General features: G+C 41.8%; 1 protein-coding gene across 3 annotated transcripts in view; it reads right to left on the bottom strand.

Annotated features, from left to right (window-relative positions):
- Nucleotides 1-220: 220 nt before the first annotated feature.
- Nucleotides 221-11,959, bottom strand: part of Etv5 (ETS variant transcription factor 5) — a 72,601-nt gene continuing 60,862 nt past the window's right edge. For all 3 annotated transcript variants that reach the window (XM_042668929.1, XM_042668921.1, XM_042668938.1), the window contains exons 11-13: nucleotides 11,737-11,906; nucleotides 6,060-6,161; nucleotides 221-2,730 (exon numbers count right to left, since the gene is read on the bottom strand). In XM_042668929.1, coding sequence (XP_042524863.1) covers nucleotides 2,509-2,730; nucleotides 6,060-6,161; nucleotides 11,737-11,906 — 494 coding nt within the window. In that variant the 3' untranslated portion in view covers nucleotides 221-2,508. The remainder of the gene's footprint in view (nucleotides 2,731-6,059; nucleotides 6,162-11,736; nucleotides 11,907-11,959) is intronic.

The raw sequence follows: 11,959 nt of genomic DNA, 5'->3' as shown, positions 1-11,959 counted from the left end.
GCCTAAAAGAAATAGTTACTAAGAGTTAGTAACTATGTAGGGTCAGATGAATGACTAGGGACAGAAAAAGGCTCTCCACCTCCCCATCTTCCTGGACCAAAGTTCTGGGTAAAATTTCCAGGTATCATAGCCTTTACTTACTTCCAACTCCACCATTCATTGGTAAGGCTGCATAGCTAGATCACTGAGGGCAAGAAAGAGACAGGATTTAGGCACTTGGTAAACGAAAAGCAAATATCTTTATTGTACACAGTACAGAATATAACGCAGCTTGTCAGGATGCACACAGCCCTGCGCAGAGGAAAGTATTTCAGATCAACTGGCAGGTTTAAAGCCTTTCTGCACTGTAACTTTCCACACTCTGGAAAAGAAGCAAACAAAAAAACAATCCCCCTGGAAACCCTGGGAAAACAACAACAACAACAAAAACTACCATCTGGGAGGTGGATGAGACCCATGGGAATGCAAGGGTGACAACTGCCATCCTAGGGCCGGTGACAGCACAGGCCACGTGGTTTCAGCAGGGGAGGGGCAGCTCAGCGACAGAAAGGTATTTTCATACTTGGTAAAAAGAATAAAGTCCCAAACCAGAGTAAGTAAAGAAAGGAAAAAAAAAAAAAACCAAACCAAACCAAATCTATACAGCATTTACAACAAATAAATCTCTAGCCGGCTGGGGGTAAAATATGTATCTATGTATAGTCTATATGTAGATTAGAAAGCTATAAATATGGTTTAGAAAGAGTCCTTTGATTAGAGTACACAATGCTAATTAAGACCCAAGCTTTAGGTTTGATACCTTTTTTGGGCTAATTAGCTTCCAAAAGAGGAAATCTCGTGTTTTCATAGCTATCAAATGCACCCCCCCTCGTCCCGAAGAACATTGTCACAAATGTGCTGTTGGTCATACGAGGGACTGTGGAGAGCTCCATTAATAGAAAAGCAATTCAAAGCGCGTCTCACACTGGCATTGGGCATGAGGAGCAGCAGTGTAACAGGGGCACAATACCAGCCACAAGTCAGCAAGGTGCTACTGTGTCCCAGTGACTTTTCCTCTACTCCAAGCTCACCTTTCACAGAGCTGTAGCTTACAACTTTCCCAATATAATACAGCAATCAAAAAAAAATTTTTTTTAAAGAAAAGGTGTGTAGGTATGGGAGAAAATCAGAACATTAGGGATGTTTTACTTGTCAGTGCTACACATAAATCTCAAACCCGACAGCAGCACTGTGATGCATGGTTTCAATTCTAAGATTTAAAAGAAAAAAATCAAACATAAGGGAAAAACAGAAAGGTCACTAGTCATGAGGTGAGAATCCTTGAGAAGAACTCTCGGGTTTACAACTAGGTGATCAGGTTTCAAATGGACAGGGCATGTAGTATGTACATCTGCTTCCCAGAGAGGGCGTGAGCGAACACGGAGAACTGTATACAAGCTTGGGTCCAGGTTGCCCTGTACACGTCAGAAATTGTACAACTCAGGTGCAAATGCTCCATCAGGTTGTCTGTTACAGAAAGCACAAAAGCAGGCAACAAAAGCAGGTTTTTATGTAGGTACAGGGAGGCCCAGCAAAGCCTCTCAAGCTGCAGTCTTCATAGGTTGTCACTGCCCTGCTTAAGGGACACAGTGCAGTTACCAAAAGGTTGGATTTTTTTTTTTGTGGTTTTTTTTTTTTCCTTTAAATACCAAAACTACAAAAATCAGTTTATAAACTGTTTTTCCAAAACAACCACCAAAACAAAACAGTCCCCTTGACTCAAAGCAAAACAAAATACTGTCAAAAGTATTGATCGCCCTTCTAAAATGAAAGTCATTCGCGTTTAGCCACGTGACTGGGAAGAGAGGGAGGCTCCCTCTACTTGATGACCACATGGCTAGAAGGTTCCCGAGGTTTGAGAACAAGTGGGTAACAGCTGTTTTGACTTATTGCCTCCCCTTCCCGCCCCCTATCCCCACCACTTTGCTCAACCAAGGGGGAAGCATTTCAGCCTGAGCTCGAACAACTTGTGTAATTTCAAGTCTTAATGATCTGAGCCTCCCTGACACAGTTACCTACTTTTATATGAGCTTATGTTTTCTTTTTCAAAAAATTGTGCAAGTCATAGAGCCCTTCCATGTCAAGTCATTTAGTAGTCCATGATCAACGCAGATTGTCTCACACACAGTCCTGTTTTGTAGGTACTAACCTTAACAAGGTATTGCTTTGCATATATTGTCCATGGTGGTAAGGAGGCTCCATTTCCATCTCTTTCCAGAAATCTAGTCAGAATCAGAGAGTCGAGGTACCAGCCTTTTTTTTGGTGGCTGTCTCCCCCTCCCGTTCCACTCTCCAGCCAAGGTATCGGTCTTTTAAGGGTGTCAACCCAGAGACGGCTTAGGTTCTCCAAATAATACTCAAAGGGCAAGCTTTAGGAACAGCCAAGAACACAAACAAAACCACTGCCCTCATTTTGCCTGAATGGGAACTGCTAGCTCTAGGGTTTGGCCGCTCAGCCACTCAAGAAATTTAGTAAGCGAAGCCTTCAGCATAGGGGAGGCTGTTACAGCGATCCATGTCCAGGAGGTAAGCAGGGTTGTCTTCAAAGTGGGTCAGTGGCAGAGTGTCCTCTTCGTTAAGGGGGCACTCGGACTCCGCCTTCAGGAATGGACGCTGGTTGTCCGGGAAGGCCATGGAGAAAAGGGCATCTGGGTCACAGACAAATTTGTAGACGTATCGTTCGCCAGCCACCTGTGTGAGAAAAGCACCTTACAATGAGCTGCTGGAACAGAGCACGAAGATCAATGGAAGAAAATTCCTCTCACAACAACCTGTCTTAATCAAATTTCTAGCCCTATAAAATAACACATTCATCCTTTAAAGACTGTAAGCTTAAGACACAATGGAAAGTGTAATGTGGATTCTGCAGCCCATCTTTCACTCCTCAGATGCTAGAACCCCGCACAACCAGATTCAGCGTATCCAGGCTTTTTAATCTGTCAGTGTAGGACCAAAAGTGAGAGTTTTCTCCTGAAAGAGCCTATCTGGTGTGAATTTGAAATTCAAATACTGTCTTTTTAACTGCTGAGCTATGGTGTCAACAAAACACTTGATAGGTAATAGGTCTTCAAGATTTCTCAAAGTAAATCTGAATGATTTGGCTAATCAGCTGCTAATGAGCGCAATTGGTTCTTGGCTCCCTGAGAAGATGGCGACTTAAAATTCTCATTACTGGTTCATGCCTGTAATTCTAACTTCTCAGAAGGCCGAGATCTGAGTTATCTAGTTTCAAAGCAGCCTAGGCAGAAAAGTCTATGAGACTCTTATCTCCAATTAACCAGCAAAAAGCTAGAATCGTAGGTATTGTTCAAGTGGTAGAGCGCCAGTTTTGTGTGGGAGATTTTTATGTTTCAACATTATAGCAGAATTGCTTTTGGATGTACTCACAGTTTTGAATTATTCATTACATGGATCTGTTAGCTACACTGAAGGATCTAAATAACTGTCTCTAGATGAATTTTATGCATTGCAACATATAATCAAGGTTTGATCATTCAAAGGCCTAGTCGTGTAGCTGACAAGCTATATGACACACTCTGTGTGTGTGTGTGTGTGTGTGTGTGTAAACCCTGTAAATCAACTGATCACCAGCTTCTATCAAGTAATGCAGAAGGAAAAGCAGCTACAATACCTGAAAAAATATAATTTCAGGCTAAAAATTTTAAATTTTTGAGTTTAAACCTGTCCTTTCATCATTCTAAAAGTTCCTTTGAGGGAAGAAAAGGCCTTGCTTCCCACATCTGTTGCTACAATGGCTGTTTGTAGAAATAGCAATGAAATTGTCCTGAAATTGTTCCCTCCTTCTCTTTCCAATAGGTCTTTTGTTTAGGGGAGGGAATGTTTAAGACAAGGTCTCCCTATGTAGCCCAGTTTGGCCTTGAACTCATGATCCTCTAGCCTCAGTTAGAGAGTCATGAGCCCACAGACTCAGCTTATATAGATTTTAGGTGACTTTTTTCACTTAATGTTATGATGACACTTTCTGTGTTGCGTCTCCATAATATAATGTCTGCACCAAAATTCCTAGGTACTCAAATGTCAGGAATCAGAGATTGTGTTTACAAAATTGGACAAGTGTCCAAACCAAAAAGCTGGTCTCATGGGCAGCAGATGTACATAATTAATCATCTTCACTTAGCTTTTCAACCCCCCCACCCCCAAATCATTTCATGTAGTAGAGTGAGCAGGAGGGCACAGGAACAATATATAATATACTAAGAACGCACTCTCAAGCTTTCCATCCAAAAAGTTAAGGTATGATATTACTCTTCCCATACCAAACTGGCCATCGTTTGCTTTTTAATTAGTTCTCTTTCAGTCATAGGTCACAGAATTCATAAAACGACTATCTTCCATGGTATCATTTCCGGAACATTTACCAATATATTATCTTGTAAGTCCCACATTTTTCCTGCAGAGGATTTGGGAGGTTGAGTGACTTTCCCCAAAGGATAGAACAGCCACACTGCTGGCTCCACCTGTATTCTTTAACCGCATCAGTCTCAGAATTAATTTCTGTTCTATTTCCTTTGGACGCCTAGGACAACTCATAACTCTCAGCTTCAAGTTATTGTGTCTGCGTTACATTTTCTCATGCTGGATCTGGAGCTGGACTAACAGAAGAATAATAACTCTTTTCTGGATTTAGGATTTGACCCACTGACATTAATATAGGAAGGGCTATGGAGAGGTGAGGTGGGTTCGGGGGTGGAAGAATGGGAAGTGATGCTAATGGGTGTGCGTTTCTTTGAAGGCTAAGCCAGGTTCTAAAATTTATTATGGTGATGGTTGTACCAACTAACTGGCAAAGTATATACAAACATTACAAAAAACTTTAAAGTAACGAAGGGATACTCAACCTGTACCATGCTAGATAACATTTGGGGAGCTATAATTTGGCTTTTCTTCTCAAGACTAGCATAGCACTCTACCACTTGAGCCACACCTCCTCTTCCAGCTTTTGGCTGGTTAATGGAGATAAGAGGCTCCTGGATTTGACTGTTTATACCTCAATCCTCAGATCTCAGCCTGCTGAGAATCTAAAATCACAGGTGTGAGCCAGCAATACCCAGCGCAGTATGTACATTTTTTTAATTGGCACTCTCAAAATATGCTTTATTCTCTATTTTTAAAACAGCAACCTGCTACTGGATGATCATGACTGTCATTTTATAAGTCTGAGTGTTTTGAGTTCTAGTTTGTGTAAACTGGAACGAGAAATAAGATTTTCTTATTCTTCTAATCTGTTCATTTTAGATGAGATCTCACTGTTACCCAGGCTGTTCACCATTCTCTTGCCTCAGCCTTCTTTTTTGTTTTTGTTTTTTGGGTCTGGTCGTGGGGCCTGAACCCTGGGCCTGGGCGCTGTCCCTCAGCTCTTCAGCTCAAGGCTACTGCTCTACCACTTGAGCCACAGCACCACTTCCGGCTTTTTTTCTTTTTGCTTATGTGGTGCTGAGGAATCAAACCCAGGGCTTCATGCATGCAAGGCAAGCGCTCTACCACTGAGCCACTTTCCCAGCCCCTCTTGCCTTAGCCTTCTGAGTACCTGGGATTATAAGAGTGTGCCACTTTGCGTTGCTCCTAACAGTTGTTTGTGTGCATACTAAACAGCCTCCAGCACTCCTCCGAACTCTTTTGAGCCTTGACTGACGTATACATACATTCAGGTGTCATAACAACTAAATACTTCTTCAACCAAATTCTTGAAGGAGTAGAACGTTCAACTTGATTCCTTCCTGGGCTCCTTTATAGATACAGGTTTGGATATTTTTGTAACTAGATACAGTTTAGGTAAAACAGAAGAGGTCAGTTTTCCTAGTGTTTCTTCCACATGCAACTTCTGGTTTGCATCCAAGAACATTAAAACGTGTTCTTACTATTTTATTTCATTCTTGTCCTGTTTTTCCAGCTTTCTTCTGACCACAGAATTGCTTATAAGGCTAATATTTTCTCCTATTATAAAGGGTCTTGTTTCAGAAGCCTTGGACTTTTTTTTTTGGTCTCTCATACATACTTACCTTCTGCATGATGCCCTTTTCATAGTAGTAGCGTAGAGAACGGCTCAGCTTGTCATAGTTCATGGCTGGCCTATTTTTCTGGATACCCCAACGTCGAGCAACCTGAAGAGACAAGGAAGCTAAGAATAATAGAAACACATTCCCTAGGCCTGCAGTTTCTCTCCATCCCAGGAATGCCAAATGTTGTATTCGGACTACTTTTGGCCAATGATCCATTTCTCTTATCTGGAAGGGAAACATTTAATTCCCTCAAGACCCAACACTGAACAAAGGTGATGATTCAGTCACATGTTAGGAGGTATATATAACAGGAGGGTAGAAGAACCCAAGTACTTTACGATAGTAGAGGGCTTGGCTACTATCCCAGAGGACTTGGGCTCCCAACTATTTCTCCATATATGAATTATTGACCAATACTCATGGACCATTAACATGTTGCCATTAAGTGCTATGGTTTCTGTAGCAGTCAATAAGGAATAATTAGAACGGTCATTCCTGAAACATTAGAAACACACTAGTGAGTTGCTAATGGGCCAGCGGAGCAAAAGTTCAATTCTAATAAGATTGTAGAGGGGCTGGGAGATGTTTACTTATTGCAGCTCATAGACTAAGGGGCAATCAGATCATTTCAGCCTACTGCCATCCAAATCCCCTGCTCCCAGCAGATTTGTAGAATGGACCTTAAAGCACATAGCACCATTATCCACTTAATGAAAAATTAACAGGGCTTCCCATACAGTTCTGAAGTACATTATATCCAACTCAGTCCACGCAAGGTAGTGATGGGGAGATATAATTGGAGCTTTGGGCAAAGAAGCCTTACAGCCATACAACAAGGAACCTTTCTCATAGACTCTACCCTATTATCGGGGTAGCCAAAAAATTTGTTCTCAAGCATCTCAATTGTCAAAATCCTACTTATGAAGGTGTCTACAAGGAAGCAGAATAACAACCCTGGAAATGTGGGTTTTCTGTCTTTAAATGTCTGCAAACTGACTCATATTCTGAACATTTTTGGACTTTTCCAAAACCTTTTTGTTTTGGAGACAAGATCTCACTATATAATCCTGGCTGGCCTCAAACTTACAATGCCCCTGCCGCAGTGCCCCAATTATTGTAATTATATGCAGGTGTGTATCACAACACTCAACGCCCTTGATTTTTTAAAAAAAATTTGTTTACTGTTATTAGAAAGGCGATGTACAGAGGGGCTATAGTTACATAAGTCAGCTAAAGAGTGAATTTCTGTTTTTGGGTTTCGGGTTTGTTTTGTTTGTGGGTTTTTTTTTGTTTTTGTTTTGCCATTCCTGGGGCTTGAACTCTGGATATGGGTGCTATCCCTGAGTTTTTATATGCTCAAGGTGAGTGCTCGATCACTTGAGCCACAGCTCTACTTCTGGCCCTTTTTGTAATTTACTGTGGATAAGGGTTTTATGGACTTGCTTGCCTGGGCTGGCTTTGAGCCACAATCCTCAGATCTCAACCTCCTGAGTAGTTAGGATTACAACACCTGCCAAGAGTACATTTCTTTTTGGACAATGTCACCCTTTCCCTCACTCTCTCCTAGTTTTTCCCTCCTGTCTCTATCTTGATTTTTTTTTAAGCTAAAAGTTAAACATAGAATAAGAAAGAGAAAATAACATTTCATGAAGTTTTCCCTTAAAATACGTGGGCAGAATAAAAAATATTTTCTAAATTCAGAATGCTAAACTACTCTTTAATAATACCAGAGATGATCTGATAAGGACCCATCTGTCCTAAATATTGGAAGAATCCAGTATACCCCAGAGGCTACTCTGTCTTGCAAAAAACCCAGGGAAAGTTCTGTTTCTATTTGTTTGCTCCATCCCCATCTGGCACATGCCTGCTTCTAAGTCTTCTTTTTCTTCATATTGCAACTATTCAACTGCCCCCCAAAACAAAATGAACCAAAAAATATATCTTGTAAGAGAAACTTTCTTTTTTTGGGGGGAGCAAGTCATGGGGCTTGAACTTAGGGCCTGTGCACTGTCCCTAAACTTCTTTTTGTGCAAGGCTAGCACTCTATCACTGACCCACAGTGCCACTTCCAGCTTTTCCTATTTATGTGGTACTTGAGGAATTGAACCCAGGGCTTCATGCATGCTAGGCAAGCACTCTACCACCAAGCCACAGCCTGGAGAAATATTTTAAACTAGAGGAAATTGTAGTAAAAAAGGAAATCTGCTAAATCACTAACTCTAACTTAATTCTGCACTGTTCAAGAGAAATGATCTCCCCCCAAACTAATCTTTAACTACTGCCCACGCCCACCACAAATCACAAGACAGAATCACCCCCCCAAAAAAAAAAACATTCTCATCATTTTAGTGAGTGGTGGGAAAACAATTTTGAATATTCTTTAACTTTCAAGGATGACCTCTTTGCTGTCATTTGCATATGCAATGGTTTACTGGCGAGGTTTGTATATGCACAGATTTCAAAGCAGCTCTGGTAGCCATAGTTACTGACTCATCCTCCAGGGTCTGAGCCCTGTGATTTAGTAAGTCCTCACCAAGCGGCTCCCTCTATAGTAATGCAGGATGCGGCACAGCTCCAGAGCAGCTGGAGACTAGAGCTGCCCCTCTTCAGTGCTGTGCGGAGCAGGGTAGAAAAAACTGCCAGCTCCTCTTTCAATTCGCCCATTCGTTACTCAGAGAGCACACATCTTGGAGACTAAAGCTGAAGGAGTTAACCCAAAAAAATCCACCTATTTCCTCCTCCCTTTTAAACAGAGAGCAGCCACAGCCCAAGGATCAGCTCTCTCTAGCAGCCCATCCTTGAAAACCTCCCATGGCATCAATGATCTGCCACATGTTCAACAAACAACCCTACCCCCAAAATATTCATTAATGCAGATTCACAGTTAAAATGGCTCCAGATTAAAGCCGAGTCAGTCATAATTGAGAGGGTGCTAAGCTGGATGACTATCAAAAGACATTTGATTAGGGGGCCTGCCAAAACGCAGTTCTAAAACCACAATTTCCATGCACAGTGTAATGGATATTATGGATAATTACCCAGAGTGCACTACTCAGCCACACAGCTGCCTACAATTACGTCCCCAACAGCTTCCTCCTCCGCTTCACCCTTCAAGCTCCCCCCCATGACAACTTCTTACAGCTTTTTCCAGGAGTTGGCATCTTCCTGACATTCACAAGAACAGGGCCTTCACAGTTACACAAGGAGCGGAGGGGGAGATGTGAACAAATGTTATGGGTCCTGAGGCAGAAGCACACACAAGAAACCCAGCAGCTCTGGTTTAACAAAGCAGAACAAGAGGAGCCTAGCAGTTTTAGGGACCTCAAAGTAGGGTGAAAAGTAACACTTGCCCGTAAACATGGAGAGGCTCAAGGCCATCGCTGGCCTCATACACGTGACTTGACTGCTTGGCATTTATGAGCATTCTGGGTTAATATTAGTTCCTTTATTAAAGTAAGGAAATAGGGGCCCTCTGCCATCTGTTCATCATTTTCTTTACCACTCATAGGACAGCAGAAGATTCAATAACAGTCTTACAAAGGGTCATAACCAGGTTTACCTGCAGCTGGACAGCCTGTGCTCAGGCCCGAGGCAGTGGCAATAAAGTAATAAAAGCTCCAGTTTGTGAAACAAGATAAATCAATAAGGGCTACCCACACGAAGGACTTACTTTCAAAAAAGCCTCACGGAGTTGAGGCGACATGCTTTCTTCCAGCCTCACATAAACCAGGCTACATGATTAGGAAAGCAGAGAGGTGAAGAATGGACCTACATGGGGTGGGCAGCTCTCCAGTGGGGCTAGAAGCTGAAGACAAGGCTTCTCATCTATACAACTTAGCCAGAAAGAAAACCTTAGGAAAACAGTGGCACCAAACACTGGCTTTGAAGGTGAACTGAGCTTAATTAGAGGTTGCCTATAGTACTTGATGTTGCCATGGATCCATTTACCTGACTGGGAAAATCATTCATACAATCTTCCTTTGTTTTTTTTTTTTTTTATCATTTTTAATAGTCTGTCTGCCTTATCCTCCTACCATTACAAGATTCTTCACAGGTTTCCAATCTATACTTTCTCCTTTCCACTCTCAGAACATTTCCTCCTTCTTTCAAAGCAAGTACCCAACTGTTACCTCCTGCTGTTACCCCTGCTGCTGACACAGCCCTGTGGTGATCCCTGGAGGTAAATGAACATCTAAAATTGCCGCCTGTGCTCCAATGCTTTCTAAGAGCACAGTTTCCATTTCAATTACACACACTCAATCCCAAGGTATTTGGGTATCTTTTGATCTGTTAGTTTAGCACACACATGCCTAAGTACAGGCTTCTGAAAGAAGTATATGTCAATTTGGGGAAACAGTTATTTCTTTTCCTCTTATAGAACTTTTTTTTCCCTTTGTGATGATATTAGGGCTTGAGCATCATGTTCTCTCTCTTGGCTTTTTTACTAAAGGCACTCTACCACTTGAGCCACACTTCCACGTCTGGTTTTGTACTGGTTAGCTGAATTTGTCTGCCCAGGATGACTTAGAACCATGATCCTCAGATCTCAGCCTCCTAGCTACTCACTTGTGGATTTTTTTTTATAGTGTTGACCAAACGGATCCTAGCTACTACTCCCTTGTAGATATTTTTATATAGTCTCAACCAAATAGAAACTAGAAGCATTCTTTTTTGAAATATGTTATACTGAAAGCATAACTTTATTTTCAGGAAAAATATTCTTTGTTATGTCTTTTCAGGTGAAGAAATGACACTGATTCTATCCTGGGTCTGTCAATAGTTTTGAGCACAAAAAAACAGTAACAATATTTATTTTCCTATCAACAGAATAATGGAGTTTCTATCACTTCTTCAAATACTGATGGTACATAAGATGCTTCAACGAATATTAAGTTCTTAAGATTAACTTTTTTTTTTTGGTCGGCCATGCGGCTTTTGAACTCATGGCCTAGGCACTGTCCCTGAGCTGTTTTTTGCTGAAAGCTAGTGCTCTACCACTTTGACCCACAGCACCACTTTTGGATTTCTAGTGGTAAATTGGAGATAAGAGTCTCATGCATTTTTCTGCCCAGACTGGTTTTGAACTGTGAGCCTCAGATCTCAGCCTCCTAAGTGGCTAGGATTACAAGTATGAGCCACCTGAGCCCAGCAAGATTAACTAACTTTAATTGTTTTATTTCTCTTGGTCAGAGCCATGTGAAGTAGCAGAAGAGTAGTTGCATTATCAAAATGTCACACCAATGTGTTCCTTTCGTGTCAATGAATACTTGAAAAAGACTTCCCAAGAGGAGAACAGTATTCAGATGTAAGTCTGCATGGTCTCTCACTACCCACTTTCATCAGACCAAACTTATTTTTTTAGTGGCTTGCCCTTTATTCCTATTTTCCCTCCTTTCTTTATCTTTCTTTTGGTGTTAGAGATCAGATGCTTTTTGCACATGGTATCAGCACGTGCTCTACCACTGAGCTACCCTTTCCCCAGCCCTACTTTTTAATGTGTTCTATAGTGAAGCCCTCTGTCAGTCCTTATATTAAAAATTATTCTATTGGCCAGGCCAGAATGAGAGTGACAAGGAAGCATGTATTTAATATAGGACAAAGGCTTACAACATAAACATCTAACAACAAACCACATAGACAAATCAAAAATCCACAGAGTTCAGCTTCCTCTGCCTACCTCCTCTGGTTCTATCAGCTTGAACTCCATGCCTCGACCCGTCCAGGCAATGAAGTGGGCATTGGCTGGATCATCAAGAAGGGTGACGAGGAACTGCCACAGCTGGAGGGAGCCCCGTCGCTGATATGGGGGGCCCTCCCGATACAGAGTAGGCTCCTGCTTGACTTTGCCTGTTTGGAAACGAAGACATGTCCAATAACTTAGTCTAGAGTTGGGGAGGGAA

Source organism: Dipodomys spectabilis, unplaced genomic scaffold (assembly GCF_019054845.1).
Source record: "Dipodomys spectabilis isolate Male_0828 unplaced genomic scaffold, ASM1905484v1 ptg000017l, whole genome shotgun sequence".
NCBI classification, from domain to species: Eukaryota; Metazoa; Chordata; class Mammalia; order Rodentia; family Heteromyidae; genus Dipodomys; species Dipodomys spectabilis.
This window is presented reverse-complemented; position numbering and strand designations above follow the sequence as displayed.